The sequence below is a fragment of the Schistocerca americana genome, chromosome X (assembly GCF_021461395.2).
Source record: "Schistocerca americana isolate TAMUIC-IGC-003095 chromosome X, iqSchAmer2.1, whole genome shotgun sequence".
NCBI lineage: Eukaryota > Metazoa > Arthropoda > Insecta > Orthoptera > Acrididae > Schistocerca > Schistocerca americana.
The window spans coordinates 651,324,043-651,348,679 of record NC_060130.1 but is presented as its reverse complement, the minus strand read 5'-3'; the positions used below and the strand labels follow the sequence as shown (position 1 = coordinate 651,348,679).

At 37.4% G+C, this 24,637-nt stretch overlaps 1 protein-coding gene across 4 annotated transcripts in view; it reads left to right on the top strand.

Moving 5' to 3' along the window:
* The window catches only part of LOC124554818 (ATP-dependent helicase brm-like), a 379,799-nt gene extending 355,616 nt beyond the window's left edge, over window positions 1-24,183 (top strand). For all 4 annotated transcript variants that reach the window (XM_047128479.1, XM_047128480.1, XM_047128478.1 and 1 more), the window contains 5 exons: window positions 4,156-4,269; window positions 4,397-4,626; window positions 18,241-18,367; window positions 22,646-22,823; window positions 23,124-24,183. In XM_047128479.1, the coding sequence (XP_046984435.1) occupies window positions 4,156-4,269; window positions 4,397-4,626; window positions 18,241-18,367; window positions 22,646-22,823; window positions 23,124-23,299 (825 nt within the window). In that variant the 3' untranslated portion in view covers window positions 23,300-24,183. The remainder of the gene's footprint in view (window positions 1-4,155; window positions 4,270-4,396; window positions 4,627-18,240; window positions 18,368-22,645; window positions 22,824-23,123) is intronic.
* The last annotated feature ends 454 nt before the right edge of the window (window positions 24,184-24,637 follow it).

The following is a 24,637-nucleotide window of genomic DNA, read 5'->3' as shown; positions in this document are numbered from 1 at the left end:
TGGTCCTTATAAAAAAGAAGCATGGCACATGGCATTTCAGCATTGACTATCGATGACTGGAAAAAAAAAAGTCACAAGAAAAGATGCCACCCACTGCTGCGCATTGATGACACCCTAGACTGGTTGAAAGAAGCAAAGTATTTCTCAACAATGGATATGGAGACAGGCTACCTGCAGATCAAGGCTGATGAGGCTGACGGGGAAAAGACTACCTTCATAACTCCTGATGACCACTATGAGTTTGAAGAGTTGGAGTATGTAATGTTCCAGTCAGCTCCAAACATATGATGGACAACCTGCTTCGACAACTTAACACCTAGGCCACCAGAAGATTATCTTGAATGGTGGTCAGATTGCAGGCCTCCACCTGAATTTGAAAAAAAAGTCCTCTTTACTGCCCAAGAAACAAAAATTGTGGTGTATCTATTCAATGGTGATGGTGTCTGTCTTGATCCAGAGACGTGTTCTCCAAATAAGTACCTACGACTGTCAATTCATAAAGGACTTTCGTACTAAGGTATGTCCCTTGCAAGAACTACTGCAGGGAGTCACCAAATTTTCCTGGAACGAGGTTTAAGAAAGATCTTTCTTTATCCCCAAGGAGGCACTAACATCATCTCCAAGTCTGAGATGAACTACTCTACAGCTGAGAAAGAGTGCCTTGCTCTTGTTGGAAAGAGTACTTCGCACTTGTTGGAGCAATCAAGAAGTTCCAGCACTAGTGTCGTTGCAAACCTTTCACTGTTGTGACTAATGAACATTTTATATGTTGCCTGACTAACCTGGAGGAAGTACAGGCTGATCGAAACTGCACAAATATTCATTCAGACCTGATTAAGCTTTCAAAGTGGTACAAAGATTGGCAACTTGTTTTAAATGTTCAGAAATGTAAAATTTTGCACTTCACAAAGCAAAAGAACATAGTACCATGTGAATATAATATCAGTTAGTCACAGGAGGACTCAGTAAACTCATACAAATACTTGAATGTCGTTCTGAGTAGGGACTTGAAGTGGAGCGGTCACATAGGCTCAGTCTTGGGTGAAGCAGGTACTAGACTTTGGTTGGTTGGTAGAATACTAGGGAAATGCAGTCAGTCTGCAAAGGAGATTGCTGAAAAACCACTTGTGCAACGCATCCTAAAATGTTGCCGAAGCATGTGGGACCTGTACCAAATCTGACTAACAGAGGATATTGAATGTACACAGAGAAAGCAGCACAAATGGTCACAGGTTCCTGTGTGTTTGTGTATGTGTGTGTTTTTTACTCACAGGGGAGTGTTACAGAGATGGTGAAAGAACTGAACTGCAGACTTGAGGACAGGCGGAAACTTTCCTAAGAAAATCTACTAACAATGTTTCAAGAACCGGCTTTAAATCATGACTACAAATAAACTACAACGCCCTACATATCACTCCCATAGAGATTGTGAGGACAAGATTAGATTAATTGCGGCATGCACAGAGGCATTTAAACAACCATTCTTTTCACACTCCATACAGGAATGGAATGGGAAAAAGCCCTAATAACTGATACAGTGAAATGTACCCTTGGCCATGCTCTTCACAGTGGTTGGCAGAGTACAGATGTAGATGGATCTGTCAGGTCAACTGGTGAGATGGGCACTGAGGTTTCAGGGGTATACAAAAGCAGACACAAACACAAGGATGAGGTTGCTGACTGTCTTTCAAGGAACCTTTAGCGGAACACAGCAGCACAGATAAAATCTGAGTCATTGCCACATTAAATGATATTGCTGCTTAATAGAGCGAAGATCCAACACTGCTGAAAACCGTAGAAGCCTTGAAGTTGGAGGGGCTGACCAAAGGAGAAGTCAAATTAATAAACAGAATATTATGTAAGAGTAACTGTGACCTAATTGGGTGGAAATAGTTGCTTGTCATTCCAGTTCAATATGCAGCCACTTATCCTTATGTAATTCCACGATGTTCCAACATCTTGTCACCCAAGAGCTGTGAAAACTCTAGACAGAATCAGATGCAGGTATTACTGGCCAGGTCTCTACCAATCATTAGGTACTATGTGACACTATTATTTATCATCTTTATTATTTCTCAAGTCAACATACGTTTTTCACAACACATACTAATCTTACAGGGATAAATGAGCTATTGTTAAAAAGGTTTTTTAACCGGCTTCTGACATTACATACCAATTTTTCATTAAAACTTAGTATTTGTGGAAAATTTTAATGTAAAAGAGACTTTCAACTATCATAGGCAGAAGGGCACCATAGATGTCCAGCTCCATATCTACATTTTATGAAGATAACTTATTAATCATGGATGAGAGACTCCCTTTTGATATTATTTTATTACAAATACTGTTTTATTTCTTTTAAACTATTTATTAACTGGATAATTTGTATACAGCATTGTCGTAGATAATAATCATGTCCACTGCGATAGTCCATTATCTCTGCCCATCGTATAAGTTGACTTTTCTTAGCAAACAAACTTTCTGAATCGACAAACACATTTATCATTGTCACCTTGAATTGTGATTTACGTATTGCTGCTTTGGCCTAACATGCTTACTGTAAATGAAAATGTTTGCCGAGTTAAAGTTATAGGTTATGTGGCCCTACTGACAGTCCCTGATATCTGCCCATCGTACGAGGTAGGACAATCATTCTAAATGCAAAACACATTTTCTGGGCACACAGAAGTGTACATACAAGGGTGTATCGTTAATTCATGATTATTATTTTACGTTGTTTGGGTCATTTGTAAAGATGTTTTCTCTTCCTTTCCACAACTACCCTTATCCCAGTGGCTACACTTACTCCAAATACTGTCATTATTTAAAACTATAAAAATGTGGAAGTTTTGCATGGGTCCCTGGTCAGGGATAATTTCATGTTACGATGTCACGCACGGAATGACAGCTGTCTACTATCAACAGACAAATGGTCTCACAGAACACTTGAATAAGATTTTGGCAGATATCCTCTTGATGTACATTGCTGTTGAAGAGAGAGATTGGGATACAGTGCTAGCCATTGGGGTCAAAACGACAATGGATACACTGTTTCTGTTTCAACCAGACAATACTCAGTATGGCTACATGAAACACCTCATCACCAGGATCACAGAAGCATGACAGCTGGCTTGCATACATACCCTGTATGTCCTTGAGAATGACCTAGAGTGCTATAACAGCAAACCGTGACCAGTTAGATCAAGCCTGAGAGACTTGGTGTGGGTTTTTACACCTGTGCCAAAAATGGGACTACCAGAAAAGCCACTAAAATGCTAGTTTGGGCTGTATACTACCCTTCGTTGCTTGTTGGATGTCACATATGAAGTCAAGGATTATGACCCTTCAGCAAGAACACAGAAGCACAGAGACATCATCACGTTCTTTGTGGAGGGGTCTACATTTGACGCTGATCATAGTGAAGAGTATGTGATAACATGACCAGATCCCATGGTGTTGCCATATAGAGAGCCATTGACAAGATCTAGATCCATGGTGCTGTAATCAGCTCAAATGAAAACTTCTGAAACAGTGGATTGCTATTTCTCCAGCACAGGGAGCAATGCTGCAAGCTGTGCTGCATGCATGTTGGCATAGTGGCTAGCATCGCTGACTGTTGTGATGCAGGTTGCCAAAACCTGAACTCCAACAGTTGTTTATTACTTAGTATTTATCCTTTCTGGAAGGTTCTTGAAAGTTTTTATGTTTGTAATGTTTGTATATTGTGGAATATTCAGTGTTTGTATGAGTATCAGTACTCTCTGTCCTGGAGCTCAGTTCTGTTCTTTTCTTGCTATACATTGGTGTTCATTATAAACGTGCTTTCAGTGCTAAGAGCTATATTTCCTTGATGACCATACTTTCAGACTTGGACTTCATTGTGATAATGATGTGGCAGTATAATCTGCATTTTTCTATTTTAAATGTGTACCAGACTTGCGAGAGAGAGTTATGCCGTGGAACTGTGCAATAAAATTATTTTGGTGTTGGTGTTACTTTATGTAGCTGTTGTTTTGAATAAATGAAAAATATTTTTTTTTCTTGTAAACCACATCATTATTAGAACCTTAGTTTTTAAATCATTAAAATATGTAATAGTTCAAAATAACTCATGTTTCAAAAGTTTATTTGTAATGGGACATAAATTATGTGTAGGTGGAGAGGTGGACATTTGAAGAGGAGGAAGAAGATCGTTATTTAGGCCGAGGGTCTCGCCAAAGAAAAGAAGTTGACTACAGTGACAGTTTGACAGAAAAAGAATGGCTGAAGGTAAGTGCCCTGCTTCTATTGCTTTTTAGGAGGGGGCCATTTTCAAAAGTGAGAAAATTTGGATTTTCAAGCATAAATAAACCTATTTAAACGGGCTCTGAATTCTGTAGCATCTTTTTTGTGCCAGGCAATTGATGAAGGTGGAGAAGAATTTGAAGAAGAGGAAGAGGAAGAGGAGGAGAAGCTGAAAAAAAGGACACGTAAGAGACGAAGAAAAGTGGAAGAGGAAGAAGAGGAAGAGTCCATACCTATCCAGCCAAAGAAGCGTAAATCTTCATCTGTGTCATGCGCTGTTGACCCACAGCTTAAACGACGGATGCGAAAACTTATGAATATTGTCATCAAATACACTGACAGGTAATTTCAAAATACAACTTCATTATGTGGTAGTAAAATTACAAAATATGTCATAATATTCAGCTTAAAGCTGTACATATTACTTCAAAATAGGTTTTTTTTCCGCTTATTTTGAGGAGAAAACATAGCAATGCTGAGATTCTGAAATATGTTGTCACTGACTTTACTGTAGTCTGTTTAACAGTGACTGGAAGACATTGCATGTGCCCTGCAAAATTGTGTGTACTACAAGTAACTGTGGGGCTAATGTTCACCAATCTAAGTCCATTTCTTAGATGTTCTGGATCTTGTGCCTATTTTAGTTGAGGTTTAGAGTTCGATACTGTTGATTTTTCATTATTGTCGCAACACGATAATTTACAATGTGCAATGAATGCTACTGCAGAAATCATAGTTCACTCCTAGTGAGATGGCACAGTGGTTAACACACTGGACTCACGTTTGGGAGTTCGACAGTTCAAATCCTGTCCAGCCATTGACATTTAGGTATTCTGTGATTTCCCTTAATTGCTAAAGGCAGATGCCAAGATGGTGGCTTTGAAAAGGGCACAGCCGGTTTCCTTCACCATCCTTCCCCAATTCGAGCTTGTGTTCTGTCTCTAATAACCTCATTATTGACAGGATATGAAACTTTAATCTTCCCTCCTCCTTTCATATTTCACCACCAGGAGCTGATAATAAATACTTCTTTATTACAACCAGTTTCAGTCCTCAGACTATTATCAGGTCTCCTGTATACCAAAGGAGAATATAAATGAAATGCATTTTATACTTAGTTATTTATAAAATGCTATCTGGTGTATGCGCTCAAAAAACTCCCATAATAAGATGTCACATACTCATGTAAGACCTTTAGAATGGCTTACATGGCGATATAAAACTTACAGTGTCTATTAGCATAAAATTCAACACAAGTCACTGATGTAAAAATACGAGACACAAAGTAATGGGGTTGACTGTGTTCATATGTAAAACAAAATACGTAGGTATGATGCACATATACAGTGTTACCTGTTGTCAAGTAGTGAAATATATTACAATGTCAATAATAAAATGTACTGAACACTGTCATTCTTCCTTCTACGTATACAATCTGGTTCTAACATACTGTGTGTAGGCCCTCAGCATACTGATGACTATAGAGCTGATCACTATTATATATGTCAAACAAAAGATGATACAGGAGGTATATTAGTATGTTAGAACAAGACTGTATGTATAGGAGAAAGATTAGTAGTGTTTGGTACATTGTATTATTGACAATGTAGTATATTTTACTAGTTGGTGACAGGTAACACTGTATAAGTGCATTTTACTTCAGTATTTCGTTATATGTATGAACACTGTCAGCCCCATTACTTTATGTCTCAGGTTCTTAATTTCAGTTACTAAAGTTGGATTTTATGCTAATTGTTGCCATAGATTTTATATCGCCTTGTAAACTGTTTTAAATGCCTTATGTGAGCAAGTGACATCTTACTATGTGAGCTTTTGTTAGTGTGTACACCAGACACTGTTGTATTAAGAGTTAAATATGAAATGCATTTCATGTATTTTTCTCCTTTTGGTATTCAGGCGACATCATGATGGTCTGAGGACTGAAACTGGCCTTAATAAAAAAAAAAAAGTATTTATCATCATCTCTTGGAATATGACTTTCACCTCTCAGAATGTATGAGTGTGGAGGGGGGAGGGGGGGGGGGGGGAGGTTGTACTATAGTTAAGTTCTCATGTGAAATGTGTGTTGCAGCATGGTTGCATGCAAATCAACATTTGGGTTGATGTTTACTTCATAGTTTCAGTATTAATATTTGTCTTTAAAAAAAAAGAAAGATAAAAAAGCAATCTGTAGTATATATAGATACGTAATGCACATCCACAGGCATGTGAAAGGAGTGCCCTTATAAGTAGTAATAATTATTTTATGTGTAATTGCCAACACATTTTAAGTTGTGAATCAAGTTACTTAATTTTAAAGTCAAAGGATTTTACCATACATAATGAGAACTGTTATTTTTAACAAATATACACAGTTTGACTGAAATAAAATCTCTTGGAACACTTTGCAGTTCGCTGCAATGATATCAGAAGTATAATTAATAGTGTGTAAACCTCCTTTTCCTACTGTCACAACATTAAAGTCAGGAAAGCCCATACTTTAAGTAATTATACTTTCAAGGCAGAATTTTGTTTCAATTTTTCATGAAACAAAGAGTGTTTATTGGTGGAGTTTTGGGCAGATTGGTTTGGAATACTAACAGCACACTAATAGCAAAATGTGTTCTTAAAACAGCAATGCACTGGTAATAGATTTGTGGACAGATGCATTGTCATACTGATACTGTAAAGATCTGATCACAAACTATTACCGATGTGGGTGGACCATGTGGCTGTCTAAAATGCATTCTTCAATATTGTGTTCATTTTGACATTGACCAAAACTAATTATCCAAGCTCAAACCTGGAGAATCTGCCTGATCAAGCCTTGCTCAGTCCTACAGAACAGGCAACATAGGAACACCTGGAGTCCAAGAAAGAACTGCGGTTGGCTGATACTTGCCAAATACGTCAAACAGAAATTTATTCTAATCAGAGTTTATTTACATGTTTAACAGAGCAATTTTGTTAGCGCTCATCATGAGGTATCATGGAAATGCAAGGGGATACATTAGTAGTCAATTGTAAGTTGTCAGTGCGAGAGCAGCAGTAGACAATATATTTTGTAGCAGTGAGTGGAAGTAATTTTATCAAATCACGACTTCAGTATAAAGACAACATGTATAGTGTTTTTGAAAATATAAGGGCCATAATCACTAAAGTTAAGATGGTAATTTCCCTAATAATAATAATAATAATAATAATAATAAAATTATGGTCTATAATATATAACTGAAATTTCAGTGCAAAGTAATGTGAGATGTGTAATCTGTAATCAGTAACTTTCCTCTGAGTAATTATTTGAACTAATCGGTAAATGTAGCTGACTTTTGTTATAACGCCGGCCGGGGTGGCCAACCGGTTCTAGGTGCTACAGTCTGGAACCGCGCGACCACTACGGTCGCAGGTTCGAATCCTGCCTCGGGCATGGATGTGTGTGATGTCCTTAGGTTAGTTAGGTTTAAGTAGTTCTAAGTTCTAGGGGACTGATGACCTCAGAAGTTAAGACTCATAGTGCTCAGAACAATTTGAACCATTTTTTTTTGTTATAACTCAGTTGTTGGATTCAACTTTCATGCAAACTATCACCTTTCAACCTGACATAGACCTTTGGTGACCCTGTAGATTATTATGTTGTCACAACCTTCAGGTCCAATAAATAGCTTCCAGTAATAATACATTTTTTGGAATCACAAACTCTAAACTTTCACATTTCAGCCTGATCTAGGTCTCGGTCTACACTACAAACCAGTCTTCACCACGACCTTCTGAACAAGTAGTAAAAATATATGTGGCACCATATGTTGACTCGCAGGTCATGCATTTCCCATAAATTATGGGGTAGTGTTTATAAGTGTGCCTGATAGTGTCCAAGATATGTTTAATTGGATTCAGATCAGGAAAATTTGGTGACTGAGACATCTACGCGATTTCACTACCCTGCTCCTCAAACCACTATAGCATGATTATGCCCTTGTGCCTTGAACAGTTATTCCGCTGGTTAATGCCATTGCTATCAGGGAAGACATCAAGCATGAAAGCACGCAGGTGGGCCACAACTGTCATGGTGCTTTCGATTACTACCACAGATCCCATGTGATTGTCCCCTGTACCTAATACTACCCCCACCAGCGCATCTGTGGTGCGCTGCATGGTTCGAGCAGCAATGTGGATGGTGTCATGTCTGGACAGCCATTGTACAACACATCCATTTTAGATACTTGAAAATTGCCAAAGGCCTAAATTGTACAAAACACTGACCTCATGTAACAAGAAACTGTAGCGATATGGCAGTATTGTTTGATCAGCTTGAGAACATGTATGGGTTATCTGCCTCGGAGCCTCACGTTCAACAGTATGCACTGAACAGTGTGCTTCAGAACACTTCTTTTGCCCCCAGCCAACATTGTAGTGTTCTCAGATATTCCACAGGTCACCACCTATCCTGCTTTACAGAGTGGGCAAGCTTCAGGCCATGTTCTGTGATGAAGCGTGGACTTCAGTCACCTCGTTGCCTACTCACAGTTTCATTGTCCTTTCACCATTTTCCATAGTTGTTCACAACAGTAGTATGTGAAGCGCTGACCAGCTTCATCATCTCCAAAATGTTCATTCCCAGGTGCCAGGTTGTAATGGTTGCCCAGGTCAAAGTTGCGTATGTCAGTGGATTTCCTCATTTGCAACCTTTATTGTCAGCAGAATGATACCCATTCATCTTTGCCCTGTTCGTATACTTCCCTTACCATGTGTATCACCAGGCAGCATTCGATCTCATGATGGGCAGTGGCCATAATGGCTCACCAGTGTATTTACTGTAGAGAAAAATCACCCAGGCTGTCACTGCGCCTGTCACCACTGCAAATCATTTTGATGAAGACAGTTCACCTCTCACCCTCTGGTGCCATCCTCTAAGTTTTTTATCATACACCAAGTGTCTCTTCTAAGAGTCATCAGGCATATTTTCTCTGGTGTTTTGACACTGCTCCTCTTGTGTTCAGGCAATGTTCAGTCTCAACAGAAAATCTTGGTTTCTCATTCAATAGAATGGTTCCGAAATAGCATAGTGTAATACTTATTTTAGCAACACGTGTTTACAGAGACAAAGAATAACCAGTACCTCACTTGTGATTGAGTAGGATTACTGCATGGTGGTAGCAGACGGACAGCATGACACACATTGGCTCATGAGACAGTGCAAGTTGGGCAATGATTATATGGTGAAAAAGTGTACACCAATCTTTCAGTATCTCTTATTGTTACTGACAGCGTTAGAGACTGATCAAGACCAAGACACACTGTCACAACACTCAATACAGTCTGGGCTGGCCTGATGTTTCGTTACCATATCTCTTAATACAGGGATGGCCAAGAACTCTGCAAGTGTCCAGGTTCTTGCATGCGTACACATCTCTCTCTTCTGACTACACACTTTCCCCACTACCACACCACACTGTCTGTGCAGTAAGAGACAGAAGAGGGGGGAACTACAAATGCGCCACATTAGACAGCAGAGCCGTCATGCAAATTATGCTGACCAGCTTATGTGCAGCTCGACTTCTTATTATGGTGTATTATACTTTGTTCATCATAAGAATAAACCTGATATAAATATTACACCATGTATTCTTATGTATTTGCTGGAATCTCTTTGGATTTCATTTCACATGGAGAGGAAGCCTAGCTGCCTCTAGTACAGTCTATTATGATAATAAAGATATGTTTTATGCTGTGCATTAAGAATACATCAACTGAGCAATAATACGGGACAATAGCTTTACCATCACATTTAACATGGACTACACTGGCTAGACAGCTGGGCCAACTGACCTGCAGTGATGTGAGCAGTTGCACTTACGACATAAAAAGAGACCAGCAGAGAAACAGTATAGCTTCGGATGTCATTTAATTTTTAAAGAGAATGAAAAATATTCAGCAAAACTCCAACAGTACCACACACTACTTAGAGGCCCAGATGAAAAGCATGATATGCTCCCATTTGTAGCTACCACAGTATTGTAATTAAAAACAAAGAGTGATGAAAATTCCTAACTTAAACACAGGGTCATTTTTTCTGTGCAATATATTTGTGACACAAAAGCATATTGCAAGGATTTCACCGTATAGTTAAATATTGAAGCCACTGAAGGTATTATTTACAGTCAGTCATTTGGTAATCTCTCAATTTCTTCCATATCCAAATCTGAGAAATACATTTCGGTACTGGAACTATCATCTGCTGCATTGATGATGAATCGATCAACAACAGAATCCACTAAGCCAACTAAGCAATACATTTTCTCCTCTTCTTTTATGACATGGCATTCTTTACCAGCGTTCAACAGTGATATGAGACAAAGCTTTGTGCGTTAGCTCCAGTACATCTGACTGCTTAAATTTCTTGTCATTGCTCACGATAAATCCCTTAACTTGGCTCCAGATCAGTTCTGTTGGGTCCATGTTGCAATGGTATAGTGGCAACTATAAAAATGCAGCATTTGAATGGTGTGCTCAGTCCTGTGAAAATTATTGTTGTCCATGTTTCCACAACACTTGTCACTGGCTTGTGTGAAGACCGCATCTGTGGTATAAAACACTGGACATAGTCCAATAAAGATTATTTGATTCTTCATTTTTGCCCTAAAATGTTTTCTTAATTTAAACAATATTTATTAGCAATCATTTACAGAATATAGATAACTAAGAACTTATATTTGCAATGAAAACTGAAATTTTATGTGCACCATGCAATTAGAAATACAAAAATGTGCAATTTTAATTAAAATTGTGATTAAATATGTGTTAATTAGCACATATTTGATGAAGTTTACATTTAAAAGATGTAGGTATTCCAAACTGAATGAAAAAAGAACAACCAAAGTGAGATTTAAACCTTAGTTCAATGGATTAATACTGGTCACCATTTTACAACGCTACCGATTCAGCTGTGCATCCCTTATTCAAGTATACCTTGGCTTAAGTAAATACAGTTTCTCAGAAAAGTTCAAAGATGAATATATCTGTAAACTTCTGAAAAATATTAAGAACAACTGGTTTCTTGCCACTTTTTAATGGTGTTCCACACGCATGTTCCACTACAGAGAAGGAAGCAGCATCAGACATTTTCACACTACGTATTAACAGTGCAACAGTCAAAGCACAAAAGTAGAGGACTGCAACTGTACACGATATTTGAAATAATAGCTACAAGCTAAAATATGATTAAGAAAAAGTTTATGGCTGCTATACATTAGAATATCTTAAAGTTTCATTTACCATAACATAGTAATGAGATATCTAATATATGAGTAGGGCCTACTTCCAAGAGCGTAACTCCAGTGTACCTGTACTATGGTTGCTGACCAATCATCATGTTCGTGTTTGTTTGCATCAGGTTTATTCTTATGATAAACAAGGTATAGGAAATCTTATAATCTGAAGCTAATACAACATATCATGAAGAGCAATATTATACTGTTGCTAACTTTCAGTACAAGAAATACACCAAACATAAAAGAAATAAAATAAAATCTGGTTTACAATTGTGTTACACCAGCAATGTTATAGACGCCGTTATGTTTCTTGTGGAATTCTTTCAACATTTAAGCTGAGCTATAGAAATATGCAAAAACAAAGAGTCTCTATAACACGATGTTAAGGGTGGAATAAATGATTCTAAATACGTTTGAAAGAAACAAATTTTATTAACTAGAACTTCTCTACTGGCATTTTCAACAAAGTATATCACAAACAAAACAAAATATTGACCATTATTTATTATTTTTGGTTTGCTGAACCTATAATAAAATTTAAATCTGACACAAAATGTTGACCCACAGACAGTGTCTGGCAGTTTTGTATGTTTTTGTCACTGAGATTTACACATAATCATGACTTATTTAATTTCATTATTGGGAAAAAAACCATACACACACACACACACACACACACACACACACACAGATATATTGATTTGAACATTAATATCACTTTTGCAGCCTCATTCCTCTTCCCGAGGAAAACCTTTGCAGAAGTTCTGGACAGTTTTAATGCAAAGGAATTTGTCTTTTAATCAAGGATTACACTGCAGATTGATCAGTTCTATCTGCAAATGTGCATGGACACTTTCAACTGAAACAGCAAAAAATCCTCAAACACATACGTGAGGTTGACAATGTCCTGAAATTGCTTTGAAAACTGTTCCTGTATTTCTTCAAATTTCATATTTTCCTTAAGAGAAATGGGTGATGTCTGAAATTGCTTTGAAAACTGTTCCTGTATTTCTTCAAATTTAATATTTTCCTTAAGAGAAATGGGTGCTGTAGTTGTCAGAAGTTGTGCCTTCCACAATTTGATTTTCTTTGCAACTTTTTACTGAGACTGTTCAAATGTGCAGTCAAGTCTACTAAAAATGTGAAGCCTGCAGTCCAGCCTGGATCTTCTGATTTTGGTACCTGCTTTCCTTTTTCCTTCATAAACTGCACAATATCGGGTCTTAAATTGTAAAATAATTCCAGGCGTGCCCTTTCGATTTAACCACCAAACTTAACAGTAGTAAATAACATCTCCATACTTTACATTCACTTTGATCAAAAACTGCTGAAACTGGTGGTGTAATAACCAATGTGACTTCAGAAAATTTGCTATTCAGACTACTAATTTCATGAAATGTGCCGTACCTGCAAATTTAGCGCAAAATGTTTCTTGATATACAAAACAAATGAATCTGGTACAAATCATCTGCTGAGCACTGTAGTTTTTCTTCTTTTTTTTCCCACAGCAATGCCGCAAGCCTATTTTGCACTCCATCATTGCTGGTGCACTGTAGGTGGTAACTGAGACTAATATGTTCCAATTCAGGCCAGTCACTTTAATTGCCTCTATAATAGTTTTCAGCTAGTCAATCCTTCTTGTCGTCTCTCTCACTGAATTTTGATAAGACACAGTACATACAGTTCCGTACAGTGAATGGTATGACGCCATTAATAAATATAGACCTTAATCAGAAGCATATAGCTAAGGTAGAATATTCCAAATTTTTTGGTGTGTCCATTGATGAGAGATTAAATTGGAAGAAACACATTGATGATCTGCTGAAACGTTTGAGTTCAGCTACTTATGCAATAAGGGTCATTGCAAATTTTGGTGATAAACATCTTAGTAAAGTAGCTTACTACGCCTATTTTGACTCATTGCTTTCATATGGCATCATATTTTGGGGTAATTCATCACTGAGGAATAAAGTATTTATTGCCCAAAAGCGTGTAATCAGAATAATAGCTGGAGTCCACCCAAGATCATCCTGCAGACATTTATTTAAGGATCTAAGGATATTCACAGTAGCTTCTCAGTATATATACTCTCTTATGAAATTTGTTATTAACAACCAAACCCAATTCAAAAGTAATAGCAGTGTGCATAACTACAATACTAGGAGAAAGGATGATCTTCACTATTCAGGATTAAATCTAACTTTGGCACAGAAAGGGGTGAATTATACTGCCACTAAAGTCTTTGGTCACTTACCAAATAGTATCAAAAGTCTGACAAATAACCAACAAGTATTTAAGAAGAAATTAAAAGAATTTCTGAATGACAACTCCTTCTACTCCATAGAGGAATTTTTAGATATAAATTAAGAAAAAAAGAAGAAAAACAAAAAATTATGAAAAAGTAAAAAATAAAAAAATAAAAAACACAAAAAAAATAAAAAAGTTATTATATTAACTTAAGTATGTTGTTAAATTAACTGAATTATGTCATGTATTGGAAAATTTGACTCGTTCCACATCATTACGAAATATCGTATTCATGATCCATGGAACTAGTATTAATCTAATCGAATCTAAGTGGCACCAGATCTAACAGTTCCTCTGTCAAGTGTGAATTGCTATTGGCTCCACAAACATAATTCACAAGTTGTGCTGTATCTGAAATTGAGAACTCAATGAACTTGTTGGCATTGTCATTTAACTGCCTGTGGACATGTGCTGCCATGACAGCTGATGACGAGTTATTGTTTTTTGTGAAAGACTAATTCCACAAAACTTCTATACATCCCATGGTGTCAAGAGTTCCGCTGCCTGAGTAATGTATTCTTTCATCAACTTGCTATCACTGAAAGGTTTATTTGATGTGGCAATCTTGAGTGCTATTTTGTAGTTTGCTTTTAATGACATTGGTTGCCAGCTAAAAATAAGGGACTGTAAATAAATTAGATTTCTACAAGCAAATATATACAAATACAAACAGAAGAAATATAGTGATTTACATGGCTTGCTCATGTTGGGATTGGCTCACTGTGCAACACAGCACCTTTTTAGATCCAACAATGTATTTGCTCATTCATCACCAAAGTAAAAACAATGCACTCAGCATACCTCAGTTCCGATTCCAGAAGGGCTGCTCAGCTGAGAATGCTATTTATACATTCACCCATCAAATAGTACAAATGTTAAAAAAAAGAAATATCACCAGTCCAAATTTTTGCAATCTTTCCAAGACAACTGATTGTGTAGATTATGTTGCCCTCTTAGGGAAACACAAGTTTTATGGAACTGACAGTTTTACACACAGCTATTTTGAACCATACTTAACTAATAGAATGCAAAAAGTTGTGCTGAATAATTCAAATAATGTTGAAAGTGTAGAAAAATTTTATTGACGGGAAAAAAATCGTAAACTTCTATACCTTATACACGTGAATAACCTTCCACGCCACATTCAACAAGCAGAATTGGTACTTTTTGCAGATGGTGCTAATGTTTTAATAAATCCTATTAGAGAGAAAACAACAGATGAGAATGTAATTGATATTTTCCAAAGAATTATTAGGTGGTTCTCAGAAAATGGGCTCACACTCAATTTTGAAAAAGACATATATTCAGTTCTGTAAATATTCATACCAACAATTGATGTAGCACATGAGCTGGAGTCACAAAATAGGGTAGAATGATCCAAATTTTTGATGAAAACTTGAAGTGAAGAAGCGTGTTACTGAGCTTATCAAACAGTTAAGTTCAGCTACTTCTGATCTTCGTATAATTGCTAATCTTGGAAACAAATGAATTAACCTTCTGGTGTATTTTTCATATCTTCTGTTCAGCAATGTCTAATGAAATAATTTTCTTGGGTAGCTCACCACTGAGAAAGAAAGTATTGATTGTGCAGTAAGAATAATTTGTGGTGTTCACACATGGACGTCATGTAGCTACATATCAGAACACATATATACACTGATGAAATTCATCATAAATAATCTATCACAATTTAAGGAGAATAGTGAGGTCCATACCTACAACACTTATAGCTGGAGTCACAAATGGTGGTGGTTGAGCTTAGGCTTGTTCTGTACCCCAACCTCACACATTCCCTGACAGCTAATGAGCATTTAATAGTGTTCTGAGTGCTCCGCTGTGAATATCATTGCCAGTGTGAGATTAAATGTGTTCATAGTGAGTTATTTCATGAATTATTATCCCATTTGTTGCGAGCTATCATCATTGGTACTCATGGTAAGCGACAAATTCTACATAGGCAAGTGAGAGACAGAATTTGCAGGACAGACACTTTTTTTCAAGCCCAAAGCATGTGTATGCAGATACCACAGTTGTCACTTGGAGCCAGTAACAATAAAATCCCTATCCATACTGTGAGTGAACTATCGTCGTTCGTGAATCAAAGTATAGAGGGAAAAACAACCTTTGTTGCCCATTATTAAAGCTGTCACAGGCTCAGAAAGAAGTTCAACATGCAGCAATAAAAACCTTTGATCATTTGGATAATAACATAAAATATCTGATATACAGTGAAAAAATTTCTGTTTGAAAAGTGGTAGCCTGTTTTTTATTTTAAAAAATAAAAAAAGTTTTAAGTGGAGTTGCATGAGTAGCACAAAAAAATAATATATCTGTGTATGTTAACTAAACATAAATAAATATACTCTAAACTGACTCCTTCCACAACTTTTGATAAAAGAATCATGCAAGTGATGTATGATAAAAGAATCATTCAAATTATCTGTGAAACATGTAACTAACTCACTAGACAGCCTCTTTTTGAGTGTATATTTCACTGCAACAGCCACTGTACTTTCAAAGTTCCTTGAAACAACTAGAAAATAGCATGGAAAAACAGAGTTGGCAGTATGATTCTGCCAAACTGAATAAAGTCATATCAATCAAAAATTACCGTACCGTATGCCGGGAAAAACAGCATTGCATCACAGTGTCACATAATATGTTGCGCTGCACTGAGATGGACTCAAGAAAGCTGAGGCGTGCCAGATAGTGGCGAGGTAGGCTTGAGCCCCAGCCCACAGGTGTGCAGCACCTTGTGCACACATGCAGTTTTGCACACCATGGCCGACCCTGCTCTAATGGAATAATATCTACTGTATTAACTAGTGTTGGGGATGAAAAATATAGCCAGCTCTGGTGTTCTCTAAGACTTGTCATTTTGGTAAACAATTGTTTGCCATGTCTTCCTTGCTCAATTTGATTGTCTCGTCTGCCAGCCCATGCCCCACTGTGAGTTTGCTACTGCATTGCAGCTGCTGGAGTACTGCAGGCAAGACCTGAGATACTAGATTTGTGGGACAGCCGCCGGAAGTTATTTGTATTTGAACAATCTAGTTCCAAGCTGTTCATTAACAGCAGTTAATTCTTGCTCTTCTACAATATAAAGGACAGTTTGTATCTTTTTTTCCTCCTGGTACAAAATTAGTAGTTAATACATGGAGATTTATGGGGATTAAAGCTAACTAATGTGACCTGCAAATTTATGAACCACAACAGCTGATAAATGTGCCTTGGATTATGTATTGCATTTATGTATATTATGTATTGTCTCTAGTGGTTTGAGCTGAACCAGAGTAGTGCTTCTGGCAGTATTGAGCTACACTATTAAAATATTGATTGCTTGATTTTAGAACACTGCGCACCAAATAAGCTGATCTAAGGTAAGATAAAATGTAAACAAGATTGAACCACTGCAGCTATGCTGCCTATAAAGGCAGCTAAATAGGATGCATTGATGCAACACATGTTTCTATGAGAAATTAAATGAGAGTGAATTAAATAACAAAGCCAATCAGTCTGAAGTAAGATCTTCACTTCAGCTGCAGAATCAAAATAAATTTCTTTGTATAAGTGGAAGCTACAGAAGAAATTAAGTATCGCCTACTAGCAATACTGCTCAGCCAGAACATTATAAAATTCTATTTCAAGTTTTCATCTTATTTATTTCATCCATATTTATTGTAAGAAAGTTGTTTTACTTTTAATTATTGTTTATGCTTTCTAAAGTGAGTTGTTCTGTTAAAATTATGCCCCTTTTCATAGGAGATTATGTATCTTTTCTTAAAAAGTTTCAGATATTTTCCATTAATTGTTGAGAAAATAATTGTGTGTTATATTGTAATAAGGGCTAACTTCTTTCCTTACCCATGGCTATTGGAATTACGAACTACCTATAGGAAGAAGTACATTGACTGTGATACCAGTTTGGTTATTTTTGAATGGTTTTCTCAGTTGACCTAAACTGATACATCTGTTTCCACACATCAAACACAAGTTCACACAGCAGTCAGTCATGTATATGGAATATTTCTCTTGCTTTTGTTGAAGCAGTAATTGAATTACTACTAAGAGTATTCATTCATGCTTGATTGATGAATGCCGGATGCTGTAGCTGAGCGGTTCTAGGCGCTTCAGTCCAGAACCGCGCTGCTGCTACAGTCGTAGGTTCGAATCCTGCCGCGAGCATGGATGTGTATGATGTCCTTAGGTTAGTGAGGTTTAAGTAGTTCTAAGTCTATGGGACTGATCACCTCAGATGTTAAGTCCCATAGTGCTTAAAGCCATTTGAACCATTTTTGATTGATGAATACCTATGACAATTCTTAAGAGCCCCTAGAAATACAATAAAATCTTTTATTGATGCCTCATTATCATTTTGCAGTGATGGCCGTGTGCTCAGTGATCCATTCATGAAACTTCCTTCACGGCGAGAATTGCCCGATTATTATGAAATAATCAAGAAACCTTTGGATATCAAGAAAATTCTTCAGAGAATTGATGAAAATAAGGTAATGGATTTACTGATGCTACTTGCATGTCAGAAGTAGATATCTGTTTTAAAAACAAAAAGTTATTCCTTTTTTTAGAGATTGAGGGAGAACTCCAGATATTAGATTAAAAAACTAATTATTTTCACAATTTAAACTATTCACATGTATCAGTGCGTATCTCATAAATGTAGATGCCGATTAAACTGGACCATTGCCTTCACAGGCAGACCTGAGCCACTTATCACACTTCATGGACTTACTTAAATCTCCAATTTTCCAGTGCGTATCTTGTGATTTTCCAAACCATCGATTATCTAATCTGTAATAGAACAACACTTCCAAATATGGTGAAAAATGGTTGGGGCTTGGAAAGCAACAGAATCGTAGCAGAAGATTGAAGTTTGGACTCAATCTGTGACATGTGCTCAAATTGCTCACAGTAGAGCTTTGCCAGCAGAAAGCAAAGATTGAGGTTCAAGTCCTGGGTCTGCACCTTATAATAATCTGAAACGTAATTAAATTGCCCAGTGCTGTATCTGGGCATAATACAAGCTGCAAATCTGTGCCTTTCTCATTGCCAGATGGATCATTACATTTTAAGACTTGTGATACACCATTTCCACTATGCTACATCAGTACATTTTAGCACACACTCTACTGCAGGTTTAAAATTAAAATTTGGAATGAGGGGTGTATCTCATTTTCTGACACAAGTTGTTATTTGTAAATAATTTAGGAGTAAAGGAGACCATCACCAAATAGCAGAAGTGTTGAATCTGTGCTCATACATATTGTGGACTGGATGCACAATGTTGTGATTACAGTTCGACAGATGGACTGGGTGGGATGGAGCTTGAGCCAGGAGGGGTGGGTAGAGGGAGGGAGATTTTGGAGGCAGGAAGGGGGGTGGGGGGTAGCTATCAACTTGAAGGGGGCAGCTGATGTTGCTGGCTAGGAATGTGGGAGTGAGGGGTTGAGGTGTATGCACTAGGCACGTGATGTGTGAGTGCAAGAGCCAGTGGAGAGCAGCGTACGATGAAGATGATGTGGAGGTGTGAATTGGGAGGGGATGATAGGACAGAGGAAGGAAAAACTGTTGGGAGGGTGTGGGGACAGTGGGTTACGAGCGATTGAAGCCAGGAGCATTACAGAAGCAAAGAATATGTTGCAAGGATAATTCCCATCTGCATAGTTCAGAAGAGATAGTGGTGAATGGAAGGACCCAGGTGACCGGAGTTGTAAAGCATCCATTGAAATCGAGCATTTTGTGCTGAGCTACATGTTTTGCCCTAGATGGTCAACTTTGTTTTAGGCCACAGTTTGACAGTGAACATTCATTCTGGTGGACAGCTAGTTGATTGTCATTTTGACACAAAATGGTGTGTAATGATTGCAGCAAAGAGGGCAATGTGATATGGATGTTTTCATAGGTGGCCCTGTCTCTCAGTAGTTAGGAAAGCCTGTGACTGGACTGGAGTACGAAGTATCAAATGGGAAGATTGGCAGGTCATAGGAGTGGCATGGGGGTGATCCAGGCTGTTGTGTACATTGGGTGGGAGATGGAATATCACTTCCAGAGGGGTGGGAAGGATCTTGAGTAGGAGGTCCCTCATTTCAGGGCATGATGATAGATGACAACCCTGGGGAAGAACATGTTTCAGTTGTTCCAGTCCAAGGTAAAATTGTGTGATGAGGAGGCAGTCCCTTGTACCAGATTCTTGGGTGTGTTGGAGGATTAGGGGTGTGTGAGGATATGGCATGGGCAATCCCTAATCCTTGCACCACGCCCAAGTATCAGCTACAAAAGAGTGCCCCCATCATCACCCATTATCACTGTGAACTGGAACAATTGAAACCTGTCCTTCACCAGGACTGTGATTACCTGTTGATGTGCTCTGAAATGAGGGACATCCTACTTAACTTCTTAGTCCATCCGTATGCTACTCCCACTCCCAAACCCTTGCCACAGGGATCATATCCCTGCAGAAGAGCAAGGTGCAAAATTGCCCAATCCACCCACGCAGCACAGTTATAAAGTTGATCACTCAGTGAATGAAATTGTTATATTAAAGTGTAATCTGTAGTTTTTATGTACTAGCTTATGTGTATCGTTCTTAATGAAGACATTCCAGCTACGTGTAACTAGAGGATGTATGTTGTTACCTAAGAGGATTTTAAATAGTTTATGTTTATCATCTATAATTGCAGACATTAGGAGACACTTTTTGAATCTGGCACCTTCAGGCTATGGACCTACATCTACATTTATTCTCTGCAATCTCTATTTCAATGAGGGGTGGGGATAATTTTTTGTTGCAATCGTGAATGAAGTGTAGGTCTAACGACTGTTGATAAGACTCTGCATAAGCATGAATTTCTGTGATTTTCCTCTTGTGATCATTTTGCAAGGTGTATGTGCAAGGAAGTAACATGTTGCATTGTATGTATCGCCACCTGTGATTGTGTAATACATTGGTTTCACATCTAATAGCACTTAGAAAATCTTTAGTTCTGAGTCAACACGCCATATAAATACTGCAAGCTGTCCATTGTCTGTTACATCTGTGGTTTATCAAGTAATAGTTAGTAAACAATAAAAGCCTGACCTTTCTGCTTCAGTTGATTTTCCAGATCTACAACCACGTCATACATCTAAAGACTGGCAGAAGTAAAACTGTGAGGACCGGTCGTGAGTCGTGCTTCGGTAGCTCAGATGGTAGAGCACTTGACCGCGAAAGGCAAAGGTCCCGAGTTCGAGTCTCGGTCGGGCACACAGTTTTAATCTGCCAGGAAGTTTAAAGAGAAACTGTTTGCTTGGAGAGGCAAGCTAATTCAAATTGCTGTACCTCTCATATGATTAAGCACTGTGTGCTGGTGAGCAAACATGATTTGAACAAGTGCAGCATTGAGAACAGTATGCCACTTGTTGCAGTGGTATGCACAACTTTGTAGTTTGCTCTTAGTAATGCCACATTAGTTGAATGTTTCTCCTCACCAGAAATCTAAAATTAATTGCATGTATCTCACGTGGTAATCAAAATTAACAACTATGAAGGACACACAATGCTCTGCATATGAATTTTCTCGCCTGAAATTCCTGTACTTTGCCCTTCAGTGTGGCAGTGAGTTACTTTCATGCATCACTGATCAGCTCATCATAGTGCACTATGTATTATGCACCTTATGGTACATGAGACACTGAGGAAACCCATTTTTTTTCATCAATTAAGTTTTATTCTTTCCCTCAAAGGTAAAAGGTAATGAGCTATTTCAGGAAGTCATCTTCACAACTATCTTCTCTACCAAGTCTAAGGTGTCAATATCTGAAATATTTTCAAGCGTCAGCTATGCCACACAATTAGTCGTGTCCACACAACAGTGAAATGGTCTCCTTGCAGGCAGCCTACGCACTTGCGCCTGTCCAACAGGTGAGGCAGGCAGCTGTGCCCCATTGGGGCAGAGTAGGAACAGTCTGCTGTAGATCATGGTTCTGTCATTCTCCAGTTGTCAGACTCTGAGAAAGAGGTAGTGTTGGATACCAGGACTTGGGGGAGTCTGGGAAAATGATCTGGCTGACACTTTCATCAGTGGGGCCTCTACAGGTTTGCGTAACATCTCTCAGTGAACTCATAATTGAGTAATGAAGTTAAAGTAATGTATTAATCAAGTCTTGAAACCAGAAAAATGCCACTGAAACTTGATTAAAATGCCCAGCAGTGTATCTCGATGGGGTAAAAGCCACAAATTTGTGGTTTCCTCTTCACAAGAGGGATCATTACTATTTGATACTCATGACACACCATTTATAGTATGCTAAATTTAACTGAAAATGTTCTGCTTATTGATAAGTGGGGACTTCATGCATTTTTCTATCTGTGTGAGTGAGTGTGCTACACATATGAAGGTTTGGTGTCACCATTCCGTCATTCCATTTCAGAATAGCTGGTGTAACGATTTTCCTGTTGCATACATTTTAGGTAATTCCTTAAGTCATTTTTAATATTTTAACAATAGTTTTACACTGTGTGTGTGTGTGTGTGTGTGTGTGTGTGTGTGTGTGTGGAGAGAGAGAGAGAGAGAGAGAGAGAGAGAGAGAGAGAGAGAGAGAGAGAGAGAGAGAGAGAGAGAGAGAGAGAGAGGGGGGGGGGGGGGGGGGTTAATTGGGAGAAGACCAATGCTGCACTTGGAATGCACCAAAATCAATGGCATGTTGCAGTGAGATATTGTTATAGACATATTTAATTATTTGCTGATATCATATCTATTGTAACCTTTTGTTCAATATACTCATTTCAGTTTAGTGACTTTGATGAACTGGAAAAAGAGTTTATGACATTATGTAAGAACGCCCAAACATACAATGAAGAAGCATCTTTGATTCATGAGGATTCAATAGTTCTACAATCTGTATTTACAAATGCAAGGCAGAGACTAGAACATGAAGGTGAATCTGAAGAAGAGGAAAGAGCACGAGGTACTTGTAGTGGTAATAATAATAATAATAATAATAATAATAAAACTAGAGCTGTGTGAAAACTAATTTTGCCCTTTATTTATAGGATGTTTATAATCAGCCACTCTTCTGCAATCTGTGAGCATTCTCCAATTACTTTACTTTACATTGTTTCCCTGTTTGAAGAACAAGCTTGTTCCCATTTTGTTTGTTGTGTTTAATTTGAAGAGAGACTTTACAATGTTATACATATGTTAATCTATAGTTTATTCATATTGGGAAACTGAACTACACTAAGAGCAATATTTGTTTGTTTTCTAGAAGTTCCTGAGGAAGAAGTAATATCCGATGCAGATTCGTCTGTTAAAATGAAGATAAAACTGAAGAATACTACTCGCAAAACTGAAGTTCAGGCTCGAACATCAGGTAGAAGAAAACGTAGTTCACGTAAGTATGTGAGTGATGAAGAAGAAGAAGAAGAAGTGTCGTCTGTTTAAATGTGGTATCTTTAGCCTTTATGTTGTAGCTCATTTATGGATGTTCATCACAGTTCCAAGTACTGCATGTAAGAATATTTGTTTGCCATCCCAGTTATTTTTAGATAGTGTATGGCAGGAATGTCACCCAGTATTATAAAAAGTGGAAACTTATAATGCCAGATATTGCTTTGTGAACCTTTCTGTCTTTTGTAAAATTATTTACATTAAAAAGCTTATATTCTGATTGAGTTTTGTTCTTTTTGGTTAAAACTTTGATTTGTGAAAATTTATTTGCTGTTAATAAAAACTGCATTGGCTTCATAGCAGATTTTAATTTGCATCATTTTTGGTTGTATAACTTGAATACCAATCAAAAAATACATTTTTGTGCTGTATATTAGTCTTGCAACTGTTCTTTTTTATGTTTTAATTGCATTTGTTGTTATGGTTCTTCATTCTCTGCTTATTTAAAAGATTGCTTTTGTTTTGGAAGTAATTATAACAAAAGAAAATAATTTTATGCCTAATGTAGTTGTGTGAAATAATACTATGTAAATTCGTTGGCATAGTGAAGGTGTCTGTGATATTATGAAAAGAAGAATCTGTGTAGCTTGAAAAAAATTAATAATACATTTCAAGCTTCCTAAATTTTGTTTCTTCTGTGCTTTACACTGTTATGTACTCTTTGAAAATGAGAATAACAGTGTGATCTGTACCCCTCGGCTACAAATATAGTTTGAACTTCAACTCAGTCACTTTGCTATATGCTGCTATCATGTTTCATGTTTCAATGTCTTGTGGGAAAAGTGATGTGTTTCCCGGGGAACAAGATTTGGACTAATAAATAATAATTTGAACCAAATATACAAAACCACTTAGAAGTAAAAAATAAGTACTCCATATTCTAGATTTCTTTTTTTAAATTTTACGTTCTGCTCTGCGTTTTATACCATTGTAGACTCTAAGTATGGCAGTTACTGTTATACAAACTGTGCTGTCAGTATTTGTAATACCAGTAGAGTATTAATACAACTTAGTCTATAATATGGTAAACTGTGTGATGGTCATCTGTTGTAAAGCTCATTTGGGCAAAGGGATGTGTACTGTGTTTTACATCTTCGCTGGAACCATTATTGTAGATCTGTTCTTGTGAAACTTACTGCTGGGATCGAAGTGTTATAGGAACCGGCTTTTAATTATAAAGTAGTTTTACTAACATATTGCAGTTGAGTGAAGGAGTTGATGGTTTTATTTCTTTGTGTGTGCTGCTTCACAAATAAATGTTACATAGTTGATATCTACCTCTTTGCTCAGTGGCAAGAGAAAAAGAACTAAACTGGCCTAAAATACAAAAAT